The sequence below is a fragment of the Quercus robur genome, chromosome 7 (assembly GCF_932294415.1).
Source record: "Quercus robur chromosome 7, dhQueRobu3.1, whole genome shotgun sequence".
Lineage (NCBI taxonomy): Eukaryota > Viridiplantae > Streptophyta > Magnoliopsida > Fagales > Fagaceae > Quercus > Quercus robur.
Genome location: NC_065540.1, coordinates 40,150,464 through 40,164,635, shown reverse-complemented (window position 1 = coordinate 40,164,635; position 14,172 = coordinate 40,150,464). Strand labels below are relative to the sequence as shown.

Here is a 14,172-nt window from a genome sequence, read left to right as displayed (position 1 = left end):
ACATCTTTTTTCTTTAAATCTTAGCCATATGAATATATGATGTAGTGGGGTACAGGCCGGATGGTTCTCACTTTTTTTTTTTTTTTTTTTTTAATCTTACACTTTATCTATTATTATAAATTATTATATCAATTAATAATTTGATTGTATCATATCAACTCATTTGTATTATAGTGACACTAATTTATTAAATCATATATTAAATTAATTTTTATTTGTGCAGGTTTAAACTTTAAAGTGGTCATGACTTTAGAAAAATTGCAATAACCAGGTTCTATTGTTCTATACTTTAAATTTTATTTTTAGTTAAATTATCATTTTTAATTATAAATTGTGTTTTATTTATCTATAAATATTTTCTCATTATAAATGTCTACTAGAAAATATTTATCCGGATATGAAAAACTTCTAAAAAAGAGAAAAAGGCCCCCTTTAAAATTTCGCCTAAGGCCTCCAAAATTGTTGAGCCAGCCCTGATAATTTGTTTTGTGTTCGGTGGTTAACGAATGCCTAGCGAGGCAGTAGTACAATAATTTGTTTTGTGTTCGGTGGTTAATGAATGCCTAGAGGCAGTACCAATCTATAGATAGAGAGTGGAAGAGAGAGGGAAAGAGGGTGTAAGAAAATTATGGGAACTGGTTAAGAAAATATAACGCTAAAGAAATATAGAACAGAAAACTATATACAACAAACTGACTGATATTATTAGATTCAACGAACTCTTTACATAGGTCATAAGCATTTCTAAAGGAGGCTATCTTCTGCGATTACAAAGATACAAAAAAGGTATTTACAGACAACGGAACTCAAACCAAATTCAGATACAATTTACAATCAGCTTTGCATGAGATGGTAGGGGCCTGGCTGAAGACAAAGCTGCTTTCGGATAAGCTTCTGTAGGGACAATAAGTGTTCTTGACATGCATGGATAAGGCCGAGCTACTTCAGGACGTATCTAGGACCCCCCCCCCCCCCTTTTTTTTTTTTTTAAGTGTTCAAGCTATTAAGTCCCATCCATCTCTTCCTTGGAACCATTCTTCGTCGACATCAACATCAACATCTGGGTCATAGTTATCATAAGGATTGGACATTTCCCAATGATCTTCATGTGGCCACTGTTGTCTGTAAACTTCTGGGGTGCTTGGTACTGTTTCAGATAAGATTCCCTTATTAAGGGATTTTGTCTTTGTAAGAGCATGGTGACAAAATGCCCAAGTGGTGTCCATGTGTAAATGGAGGGTGTCATCTGGGTTAGTGACCCAATGCATTTCTGACGGGTGAAAGATACCTTCTACTCGGATGTCCTTTTTTGAATTGAGCTTAGCAACCATACGTCTTGTAGTAATTTTGTGACCAAATTCTGGATGTTCTGTGACTGGATACTTTTTCCAATCTCCATTATGAGCATCATTTTTTAGGATTTCAAACCAAAACTTTTGAAAATATCTATTTTCAGGGGGAAACAAGTTTATAAAATCCTAGTTCAAAATGAAGGCACAAATAATACTCATTGAGTAGGTACCACATGTAAAGATAATATATGATTGTCCAGTTTGTTATCCAAAAGGCAAAGGGGATTTTTCATGGTTGGTCCAAGTCAGGGTAAATAGCAAGAAAGTGATTGTGGTGTTCCTTAAGGTAATTATGGAGGACTTTGATGATTTTTTTGGATCTAGCTTCAAGGGTCAAGGTCTTTATTTGGTCTTTTATGTCTGGAGGAAGGTTTTCTATCATATTAAGGATATCATTAGGGGCTACAGAGGAAGAACCGGAGGATGAGGATGGATTTGTAACAAGATATACACACAAAGGTGGAGGAACAATTGTAGTGTTAATGGTTGGAGGCTTTCTAGAAAGGCAATCAGTGATCAGGTTATCTTTTCCTTCGATGTACTTTACTTGGAAAGACTATTGTGAAAACCAATTTGACCATTTGAGTAACTAAGGATGAGGGAGCATTTTTTGTTTGAATTGAAGCATTTTTGGAAAAGAAGACATGTCCATTTCGACTAGAAAATTATACCCAAGGAGGTGAAACTGGAATTTTTCAATTCCATGTCTTACTGCAAGTATTTCCTTGAAAGTGGAATGATAATGAAGTTTTGAAGGCTTGAATGCACCATTTTATATCCACAAATATTTCTCTTTCCATCAATCTCTTCAAAAAGAGCTGCTGCCCAATATTCGTCACTTGCATCAGTTTGCAAAATTCGTTTTCCTGGTCCTCGAATTTGTAGCGAAGGAAGCTTTTTTGCTAATCTTTTCAATTGTTGGACTACTTCTGTATGAATAGAATTCCATTTTGGAGGGTTTTTCTTTAGGAGTTGAGCTAAACAGTTCCTGTATTTGGAAATCTTTGGGATGAAGTCGGACATGTAATTAATAATTCCAGGAAACTATTGTATCTGTTTGGCACTTGTGAGATTATCTGGAAATTTGCCAAGAGAGACAGCTATGTGAGGCTGCAAAGTATATTTTCCATTTGAAATGCTTATTTCCAAGAAATCTATAGACGACTGTCCAATGACCATTTTCTTTTCTCAAAGCATTATTCCTCGAGATTTCACTAAATTAAAAAATTCAGTGAGCAACCTTTCATGGGATTCTACATCTTTTGAGAACAGGAGGATGTCATCCACATAGATTAATGCATTGGCTAAGAGTGGCTGGAACAACATTACCATTGCTTTTTGGAATTGGGATGGGGTATTTTTGAGATCAAAGGGCATAACTGTCCATTGGTAATGGTGATCTGGAATGCAAAACGTTGTCTTGTACCTTTCTTTTGGATGGATTCCTAATTGCCAAAATCCTGCTTTAAGATCAAATTTTGAAAATACTTTTGCATTTGAAAGATGCTGGAAGAGAGCACTCTTGTTTGGCAAAGGGAAATTGTCATCTACAAGAAAATGATTAAGATCTTGGTAATTGATTACCAATTTGAGTTTTTCTTAGATTTGCTCAGCATGCTTGTTGATATAAAAAGCTTTACATGCCCACGGGGAGGTTGTGGGTTCAATGAGGCCTTCTGAGAGGAGGGTAGACAACTCTTGTTTAGTTAAGGCTAAATATTTTGGGTTCATTCCTCTGTGGCTGGCTTTTCTGGGGTTTACATCTTCATTCTTTTTGAAGGAAAGATGTATGAAAAAGTTTGGGTTCTTCCATAAGGGATTTGGATTTTTAAGGAGGAACTCAGAATGGCTATTTGCATAAATAATCATTAATGATCTAGATTCTCAAAGATTCAAAGGAGTCAATAGTAAATAGATGAGGGACCTGGGTCCAAGTGAGAAGGTGTTGTTTGTGCAAAAGTCCTTTTGAAAACCATCTAAGGCTAGGTATTTGGTGACGAAGATCAAACCCTACAAGAAGGTCTCTGCCAATAAGAGGGGATCCAAGGACTTGGTGTTTTATGGTGAGGGTTGGGAAAATTATGATAAGGATGGGCTTGCTTTTTTGAGTAATTAAGAATGTCTCTCCATTTACTGCATGGAACATCTAGTTATGGGGCAACCAGAATTCTACGGGTAAAATCTTAAGATGGAGAATTGTTGTTGTAGCTCCAGTATAAGAAAGGGCTATGATTGTGATGGGCCTAGAGTAAGTTTCTAGGAGGATATGTACTTGAACTATGGGAGTGGGGGGTTAGAGGAGCTATAATGGATTGGGATGTATAAATATTTTGGATTTCTGGGTTTGAGGCATCATAACTATCTGAGTCTGAATCTTCTTCTGATGTGGAATAAGCCATGACTACTAAAGCTTGAGGAGAGTAGTCATCATCAAGTGAAAAAAAAAAAATTCTACATTTGAGAAAGGAGTTTCATTTGCATGAATTTGTGCTTGTTCTAGAAGCTTTGCGGCTTTTTCTTTTTTTGGACAATTTTTTGCAAAATGGCTTGGTCTTCTGCACACAAAACAGACTTTTGAAGTCTTTCCTTTAAATTGCTTTCTTCTGAGAAACTTCCATTTTTTCTTTCTAAAAAATTTCTTCTTTGGTCCTGCATGGTGTCTCCTTTTCAAGGGATACTTCTTGAAATGATCTCTCCTTTTTGTTGAACAATCACAGTTTTTCTTATAGCACTTTATCTGCAAATCTTTTCTTTTGCAACTATCTTTGAGTTTACTATGAACCTTTTCAATTTCTGAAAGAATTTTTCTCTAGTTGCAGAGCTTTTTTAGAGCAACGAGCATAGCTGGTAAATTTTCCTCATTAACCACCGAAGACAAAACAAATTATTGTTTCATACTCTCCCTGGTGTAGCTTCCACATCCACAAATTAAATAAAAAATACTTCTTTAACTGATTGAAGTAGTCTGCACCCATAAAACTTATTGACTATAATAAAAAGGTTAAAGTGCAAATTACACTCTTAAAGTTTGGGGGTCTTTAAATTTTACGTCCTGAAGTTTCAAAATTTGAATTTTTTTTTCTCTTAAAGTTATATTTTATTTGTATCAGCAGTTCATCCATATATATTTTTTATTAAGTGTCACACAAACTTGTCATGAATGTTTAATTCGTCCAATAAGATGATGTCATGACATATTTTTAGCCTAAAAAAATTTAAAAATTTAAAGTTTTTAAAGTTAAAAAATGGCGTGGCATAATGAAAATAACATGACATTTTATTGGATGAGCTAAATGCACATGACAAGTTTATATGGTATTTAATAAAAAAATATAAATGGAATGGCTACTAAGGCAAACAGAATATAATTTCAGGAGTTAAAATCTAAATTCGTGTAAAATTCAAAAGTCCCTAAACTTTATGGTGTAGTTTCCACTCTAGACAAATAAAAAATTTAACATTAACCAACAGCACTCGTTAAGCACACAAAAGAAATTATTGTTTCACAATCCTATTGCTTTCACTTTTCAATAAAGCCACTCGCTTTGAGACCTAAAATGGATAAAGTTTTGGGTCCCAAAAACATTTTAATACTTCTAACTTTTAAGTAAAGACCTAAGTCATTGTTTGATTGTTATCTAAGAATCACCTATCTTTTAAGGCTAAGATTGCAAACTCTATAATTACTATTTCCTTATTGCTTTTGAAAGCAAATTGGATTAAGTTGAGCACTTCAAAGTTCAAAACAATAAATGTACTTCTAAAATCATGAAGTACTGTTTGGTTAGTATTTTGATTTAAAAAAAAAAAAAAAAATTGTATATGTCAAAGACACTTGAATTTAACTCCTAAAAGCAACAAAAGAAATTCCAAAATGTGAACCAAACGGTATCTTAGTTTATCTTAGGAAAAATGATAAACACATAATAATAAGTACTTGTTTGGATAGTGCTGAAACTGCGCCTGCGTCTGTTTTTTTTTTTGGGAGAAGCGCGTTTTTGTGGCTTTTATGCTTTTCCAGTGGGTCCTGTGCACTGTTCACGGGACCCACAAACCTCTTTTTTTAGAAAAAATTTCATTAAAAATAGGTCCCACAACACTATTCACACATTTAAAAATTATTTTGCTATAGTGTTTTTAGTTTTCAGCAAAATAAATTGTATCCAAATACATCCTAAGTAGCCAAATTCTTAAGGATGCGTTTGGCTAAAAAACGCATTTTCTGAAATAAAAGCCAAGCAAATAAAAAAAAGAAGTGCACCTTTCAGTCTCAGATCGGAATGAGAATTTGATTCATCATCCAAAGGCGCTATTGTTGCGTGCAAGATCAAGAATTCAATGATGAAGAAACAAAGTGCAAGGAGCTTCTAGAAGACGAAGAGAATTTGCTTCTAGTTCGCTTGGTTTGGTAGAGTAAATAGAGGAAATCAATGAAGAGGAATCCATTACTCGATGAGGCAAGAATCGAAGGCTTTGGTGAAAAAGAAGAGTGGAGGAGGTGAGGAATGGAGAGGCTAACTGTAAACCCATAGGGATAGAGAGAGAGAGAGAGAGTCTAAGATGGATTGAGATTAGTACTAATGGGTAATTAAAAAGTGTTTATCATCCATATGAGTTGTCCACAAAAACAAAGTTCGTCCAAGATAATAGTTTGGAGGGAAGAGAGAAAAACGGTGACACCAAGGAGAAAGGTCGTCTATGAAAGATAGATCATCTACACGATGAGAGACTGTAGACGACCAATGAACACTAAATAAATTCTAAGGGGTTCTCTGCAAACCAAGAAAGGTTGCAACACGATTCACTATTCAGAGACGTGGGGTGAGTTCCTTAAAATTTGCTCCACTCTCCCCACTAAGTCCACACATCTCCCACGATGTTAGTGGCACCTAACAAGTAAACACACTCCAAACTCTCTATAAAAGGGACCAAGCCTCACCAAACCAAGGTACGTGCTACTATTCATCCACTTATCATAATTGAGTTCTAGAGAGAAACTAACTTAACCTTCGGAGGGTCCTTGGCTGGTTCACCCCGGTCACCTTCGATAATCTTTCTTTCTTTTTCAAGTTGTTGATCCACCGTTGAAGTTCAAAGCATATGGCCTACTGATTTCATACATCATCAAGTACAACACCCACCTTTATGCAGTTGTAATTAATGGTTGAGCTTTTTTCAATCTCAACCATGAAAAGAAATTAAATATATTAAAAAGAAGTAATTTTTTATTTATTTATTGACAAGAAGTAAAAAAAAAAATTAAAGTTAAAAAGTTTTAAAAGATTTGTGAGAGAAAGGTAGGTTAATTGCATTAGGTAACTTAGGGATTACACTTGATCTCAATCTAGTCTAGATACACCAAAAAATTGTCAACTCAACAGGTGTGAAAATAGTTGTCAAATTTTATGCCTACATGCATTACTCTTAGGCAATATGTGTTTCTTTATTATTTTTTTTCTTTTTTTAAATATTTTTCATCCTTAGGTATTTGTAGGGGTGGCAAAATGCGATACAACCTATGAACAAGACATGACACGACACAACACGAAGTTAGCCGGTTATGAGTTGAGGGTATCATATTCGATTTAACACAATTGACCTTTTAATAAATGTGTCATGTTCGTGTAAGGAAAATGTAGCCACTTGACAAGAGAAGAAGATAGCTAGCTACAGGGACGAAACCAGGATTCAAACCTAAGGGGGGCCAAAGTTTAAAACATTTTTTTTTTTAATGAAAATAAAAACTAACATTTATTTCATATTCAACAAAATACTACATATAAAATAAGTGTTTCTTAAACATTTGATATTATAAACATTTTGACAAAGTATAACATACAAAATAAGTGTTTCTTAAACATTTCAACACATTTGTCATTTTTTTTTTTTTTTTTTTGGATGAGAGTTTGTCAGTTATTAATGTTATATTTTCAGTCCATATTTATCTTTTTTCTTTGTGGGTCAATATCTAAACATTTCAGATTACATATGTATACCAGTTTTTTTTTTTTTTTATTGCCCCCCTTGCCCTACTGTAGGTCCGTCACTGGCTAGCTAGTTATCACAAACACATATTTTAAGATCCAACTTTTATTATATCTAAATTTATATCTACACGTAATATAAAATAAAATAAAAACTTTTGAATTTTTTATGACATCTTCTATTTTTTCCATGTAAGCTTTTAAGAATTCATATTTTCCACATCATTATTCTAATATGTATTTGTTTAATGAGTTTAAATTTTCTAAGGATTCCCTTTTCCTTTTTGGAAACAGAGAAACAACCATATGGATTCCCTATTTAACATCCTATACTAACACACTTCATTCGAATCTTGTCATAAATATATTCTTAAAATTAGTTCTTAATTCGTGCTTCACATGGTTTTTTATTAGGTATTTGGTTTAAAGTTTATAAACCTTTACCCACCTTATATTTCATCTTCGCAAATAACTCAAGCCTTAAACATGCAACCTAAAATTAAGAAATGCAAGCCTTGAGGTTTAAACATATTTTAATCTTTCATCATTTGCATATTGGTAAACAAATTTTTACTGAAGCCCTGAGATCTAAACAAATTAGTGCAATTTCCAATAATCATCCTTTGTGCTTATTTTACTTACAATTATTTAATATTGTAAAGAAGCCTTTTAAATCTCAACCATTCTTGAAAAATGCATCCTAGAGTTTTATCAAACATATTGTATGCATGTAATTAAGCAACTAATCATATTCTATTGAGTGGATATAATATTACACAACATCATCATCCTCATCTGAACCAATCCCTATTTGAATAATGTATGCTACACAAAAGCATTCAAAAAATTTTGGCTAGCATATATAGTCAACAAAGACCTCCTATTATTTTGACATAAAATTCAACATAAATTTATGGTGTTGCAAATACAATATTAATGCATTTTGAACAATATTTCCTAATACAAAACTCTGTAAAGAAGAGAAAGAGAGAGATGCATATCATTGTGAAGCTGAGGGGGAGCCCATAGGAAGAAGCATCATAAAGAGAGGGAGGCCATTTATGTGCTTCTCATATATCATGGAAGGGTGATTAAGAAATGAAAAGGTAAATATAAACTATAAAACTTTAGTTTAGGAATAACTATAAAACTCTTCTTTTTTTCTTTTTTTTTTTTGAGAAAGAACTATAAAACTCTTAAACTCTCCAAATTCATTAACTGGACAATAAAAAAGAGTAGTAGTTTACTATAGAAATAAGATTGTACAGGGGGAGGTAAGATTGTATCTCCCAAGTTCAATCCGTCTCTGTCCACAGTCAAGGATCTTTTCATCCCTGGTACTAAAGCATGGAATAAGGAGCTTATTGAGCAGAATTTCTTACCATGGGAAGCTGAACGTATTCAAAGTATCCCGGTGAGTCATTTTCCAATGGAGGACTTGCTAATTTGGCCACTCACTACTGATGGGAATTATTCGGTTAAAAGCGCATACCAGTTGTTATCTTCGGAAAGCAGGGTTGCTCTGCCTAGTTCATCTGAAGCAGAGGGTTGTAAGCTTTTTTGGAATAGAATTTGGAAGTTGCAAGTACCCAACAAAGTGAAGCATTTTTTGTGGAGAGCTTCAAGGGAGTCTTTGCCCACTAAGCAGAACCTGTTTTCACGGCACGTTCTACAGGACAAAATCTGCAATCTTTGTACTGCACACCCTGAAGACACCATTCATTGTTTATGGCTGTGTGATGGAGTCAAAGGCATTTGGCTTTCGGACCCTGGTTTTAGCTCCCTACGGACTAAAGTTTTCAGAACCTTTGGTGAGCTTGTCGAATCCGTGATGGCAGAGACAAGTCCAAACGTTGCTGCTCTGTTTTCAATGGTGGCATGGTGTATTTGGGTTCGACGGAATAGATTAAGAGAGAAGCAGCCGGTTTGGGGAGTAGGTGAAACGGTGCGACGGGCATGGGAGCTTCTGCAGGAATTCCGAGACGTTCACGACAGGCCATCTCGGACTCCAGTTCAGTGCTTGAGACGGAAATGGAAGCCGCCGGGTCTAGGAGCTTACAAGCTCAACTTCGATGGTGCTATCTTTGAAGTTTCTTCGCGTGCGGGACTGGGAGTGGCAGTGAGGGATGCGGAAGGCATGATTATAGCTGCACTGAGCCAAATTATTCCACTTCCTAGTTCTGTGGACTTGGTCGAAGCCTTGGCTGCTCGGAGAGCTCTTCTCTTTGCCCAGGAGCTTTGTCTTGGTCACGTGGAAGTTGAGGGAGACTCTTTGAAGGTCATCACAGCTATTAATAATTCACAACCAAATAGGACACAGTGGGGCCATGTTATTGAAGATATTAAAAAAGCTAGCTCCTGGTTCCCATCTTTCTGTCATGTATATAGGGGGCAATAATTTAGCCCACTCCCTTGCTAAGAGAGCAGTTTTATCTGTTGATACAGATTAGCAAGAGCAGTTTTATCTGTTGATACAGATGTGTGGATAGAAGAACTTCCACAAAATTTAATTCATGTATTTCAGGCTGATTTACTTCAATAAAATTGACTTACCTGTTTCTCAAAAAAAAAAAATATGAGTAGAGAAACCAAGGCCATAACTTATGTTGACAATCCATTAATTGGTTTATAGTGCCAAAATTGTATATGTGTGAATTCCTTCTTGGAACTTGAACCCCGGCTCTTACCTCCCACACCCCACAAGCACTTATATAGAAGTAAATATATTTTAGGCTAAAAATGCAAGTACACCCTCTAAGTTTGACTAAAATTTATTTCAGTTATCTAACTTTATTTTCATTTAATTGAGTCCTTTAAGATTCAAAGTTATCCAATTTAGGCATTTTTGTCCAATTTTGCTAAAAAAATTGTAGTTACCCTCTGGCAAAGCTTCTTCAATTGTTGCACATCCATCTGGAACACTTGGAGACCAAAAAAAAAAAAAGGTTGCCCGCTTAACCCAATCACTCAAACCCCAAAACCAATTCTTGAAACCGGTCCTTTTGTAATATAGTTTGGGTCCCAAATGAACAATACACCACAATACCTTGCTCAAAATTGCATAACCAATTAGTTCATTTTTTGTCTAGCTTTGTATTACTTTATCTCAACCATTATCATGATTCTGAGATTGCTGTAATTAATAGTATTTTCTAGATTTGACAAACGGGTTAGATTTAGTTCGGATCAACCCATATTTTTTTACAAACCATTATCATGATTCTTAAACTTTGAGATTTAGCTATTTTGTAGGCTTAAAAGTGCAATGGAAGCCATTGGTATTTTTGGCCCAATGTCAAGTTCCAGGCTAAACACCCCAAAACAAGCCCGGTCTAGCAAAGTAATTACACGCAAAAAGGGCCCCTCAACAAACTTTGAATTGCGGAAACTTACGAATCTATGCGTTATTTAACGTTTATTTTTGACTATTTTGTTATTTTTGACTATATATTTAGTAATTTTTGTTAAATTTTTTTGTATGTGAAAAAATAAGGGTTGATCTAAACCAGATCTAACCCGTTTGTCAAATCTAGAAATTATTATTAATTACAGCAATTTCACTGAAATCTGATGATCTTTTGGGGTTTTGAATCAGTATAAGGGGCTTGAAATATGCATGTTGTATATTTGAGTCCGTGGCAAGGATAGTTTATTGTTAGAAAGGTTATTGAAGTTTGATCACCACATTTTTTTTTTTTTTTTTTCTGAGTGCGAAAATTATTCCAAGGATTATAGGTTCTTTTACATATCAATATGACCCCCCCCCCCCCCCCCCCCCCCCGAGTATAATACATATCAATATGTAATTATAAAATAAAATTTTTGATTTTTTTTTTTTACTTCTTCAGATATTGCCATTTAAGTTTTTGAAAATCTACATTTTTTAATGTCATTCAAATAAGTATATTTTAATTGAGTTTAAATTCTATAAAAATTCCCAATGAAGCCTCTTATATTTATGCCCTCAATTAGAGAGAGAGAGAGAGAGAAAAAAAAGGAATATAATTTTTTTGTTAAAACATTGCATGTGTTTCTAACTAGTATAATATAAAATCAAAAACTTTGACATTGTGTTGACTTATTCTATAATTTTGTCCATAAGCTTTTGAAAACTAGTGTGAACGTCGTTATTCTAATATATATTTTTTAAAATGATTTTTTAAGTTAAAAATAATTCTAAATTTGTTAGTTTAAACTAATCAGAACTTACCGTCTTTTCCTATAAAGTAACATAAAACTAAACAAATTTTGATTGAATTAGATTTAATTTCCTCTAAACAAATTCTAATAAAACTACTAATGTTCTTTTCTACAACTTTTCCAATTGACTCTTTATTTATTATTAATTAAGAAATAAATATGTATTATATATTAATATTTTTTATATTAATTTTCCTTATATTGCATGAGATCCTGATTACTAGTATATAATTTAGAAGTCATCACTCTTTTAAAGATATTTTTAAAGAGAAAATAAAAGGAGAAATAAAATTATTTAATTTATTGAAATCCATGAAAAAGATCTACTTGTTTAAAGTCCCCCCACAACAAAATTAGGGGTCTAGTTACACTGTGAGAAGATATAAGCTAAGCAACAACATGTCCCAATAAAAATTTAGAAATTGCCATCTGATGCCCCTAAAAGAGTTACTTCTATTTGGAATCTAAAAAATTTGGAATTTTTTAATTGCCAATTATATTAGAAATTTTTGACAGGGGAAATAAAATAAAATAAAAATAAAATCATATTTATTTATCTTAATTAACTCTGAATATATGATAAATTATTCTACATTTCTTCAAGAAAAAGTCTGGAAGCCAAGTCACCGCTAATGTTATTTGGTGTTTAATTAATTAATTTATATTTCAGCAGGCCTGTTTTGACATTTCTTTTTTTGATATGCTTCAATTTCATTAAACTAAAAAGAAACAGCATGCCTGTTTTGACATAGTTATGGACAAAGCTATCAACTTCACTCAACATATGGAATTGATTTTAGCTGAAAGGGAAGTAAAACACAATATGGATACAGCCTAGAAAAGAAGAAAAAATAGATATACCCAAATAAACCACATCGAAAGTTTTTTTTTTTTTTTTTTAAGTGCTCCTAAAAGTAGGCATAACTGAACTGATAACTTGCAACACTTCCTTCCAAGACCATTTTGGTTTCCCCTCAACTACAGCATGAGTGAATACTTCCTCCATTAATGAAACCTGTAGTACTCATCTTAGTACAAGGGATTAATTAAAAATAGTCGAGTCCATACAAACACTTATTTGTCAATCCAAAAGGACTTGCAGGCTCTGAATGAAATTGTGTAAATACCTCTCTTGCAGACCTTCAGTAGTAAGTACCTCCTTTAATTTGGCATGATTATATTTCACCAGCCCAGCTACCTCACTGTCCTTGTCCATCACAGAGATAATGGAATGGCTCAAGCTCTCCTTGGAAATCCACCCATTGTCTTCTCTCTCCACCTCCACTGCAACCTTCAGTTCTTCCACCATTAATCTAGCACTCATAATGTGATCACTAAGCAGGTATGGAACACATACTATTTGACAGTTACTAAGAAGAGACTCCCACATGGATCCATGACCACAATGGGTCACGAAACACCCAACAGATTTGTGCTCCAGCATCAGTGTTTGTGGAACCCAACCCCCATACACCCACCCTCTCCCTCTAACTCTCTCTTCAAACCCCTCTGGCAAAGCTTCTTCAATTGTTGCACATCCATCTGGAGCACTCAGCGACACAAAAAATGGTTGCCTACTTAACTCAAACCCCAAAACCAATTCTTGAAACTGGTTCTTTTGTAATATAGTTTGGCTCCCAAATGCACAATACACCACAGTACCTTCCTCAAAATTGGATAACCAATTAGTCCATTTTTCATCAAGCTTCGTCACTGGTATTTCAGGCAGGACAGGTCCAGTTAGCAATATGGGCTTGGAATACTGCTGCCTTAGATAGTCACAATAAGTCCCCTCAACCTCATGATTTGTCCTTAAGGCTATGGCATCACAGTCTTTCAAGCTAGAGGTGATTCGAAAGTACAAGGACGTCCCAGTTCCTTGATCTTCCACAAGTATTTTTACTTCTGCAATTTCGAACTCCTTGGGTTTTAGTAGCACTGACAAAGAAGGATAGCCTGGAGGGGGTTGAACTAGCTCTTCATTTGTGGCATATTTTGCAATTTTCTTAGAAGGGACCATATGAAATGAAAGTGTAGCCGAACTTACCACAGAATAGAATATGGCCTTGGTACCAAATTGGTGAGCCAGAACTGGCATCCAATGACTAAAATCAAAGAAGATGAAGTCAGGCTTGAGAGTGGTAAGAATAGTTTCAACTTGGTGTTGGGTTTGGTCGAGAGCTATAGCAAGGTGCATATGAAGTGGAAGAGGAACATCCGAGGCAGTCTCGGCACCAAGGGGTAGTCCATCTACGTGGGGAATGAGAAGAGGATAGAAGTTGATAAGGTTTGGATAATGGTTGAGGTGTTGTAGCTTTGATTGTGCTCCTTTGGGCACTATAAAGGACACTCCATGGCCTCTCTCTGCAAGCTTGTTGGAAAGGTGAAGGTAAGGAATGAAATGGCCAAAGGCAAACCAGGGAAACATTGCTACATGAAGTTTTGTGCTCATCTTTGCTTGATTTATGATGACTTTTTTAAAAGCCACTTGAAAACTGAATGATTTCTCCTAATGTTTTATGTGTTTGATCTGGCTTTTTCTGGAGAGAATTATTGTATGCTCGAGAATGATTCCCTGCAGTCTCTCTCAAAAAAGGCGGTCCATGTAAACTCCTACCAGTCCTACGCGCGCAATA

At 34.6% G+C, this 14,172-nt stretch overlaps 1 protein-coding gene across 1 annotated transcript; it reads right to left on the bottom strand.

The window, feature by feature from the left end:
* Positions 1 to 12,554: 12,554 nt before the first annotated feature.
* Positions 12,555 to 14,116, bottom strand: LOC126693422 (UDP-glycosyltransferase 79B9-like). Its single transcript, XM_050389385.1, has one exon. It carries the CDS (start codon positions 13,986 to 13,988, stop codon positions 12,618 to 12,620), a length of 1,371 nt encoding a protein of 456 aa, XP_050245342.1. The 5' UTR covers positions 13,989 to 14,116; the 3' UTR covers positions 12,555 to 12,617.
* Between the last annotated feature and the right edge of the window lie 56 nt (positions 14,117 to 14,172).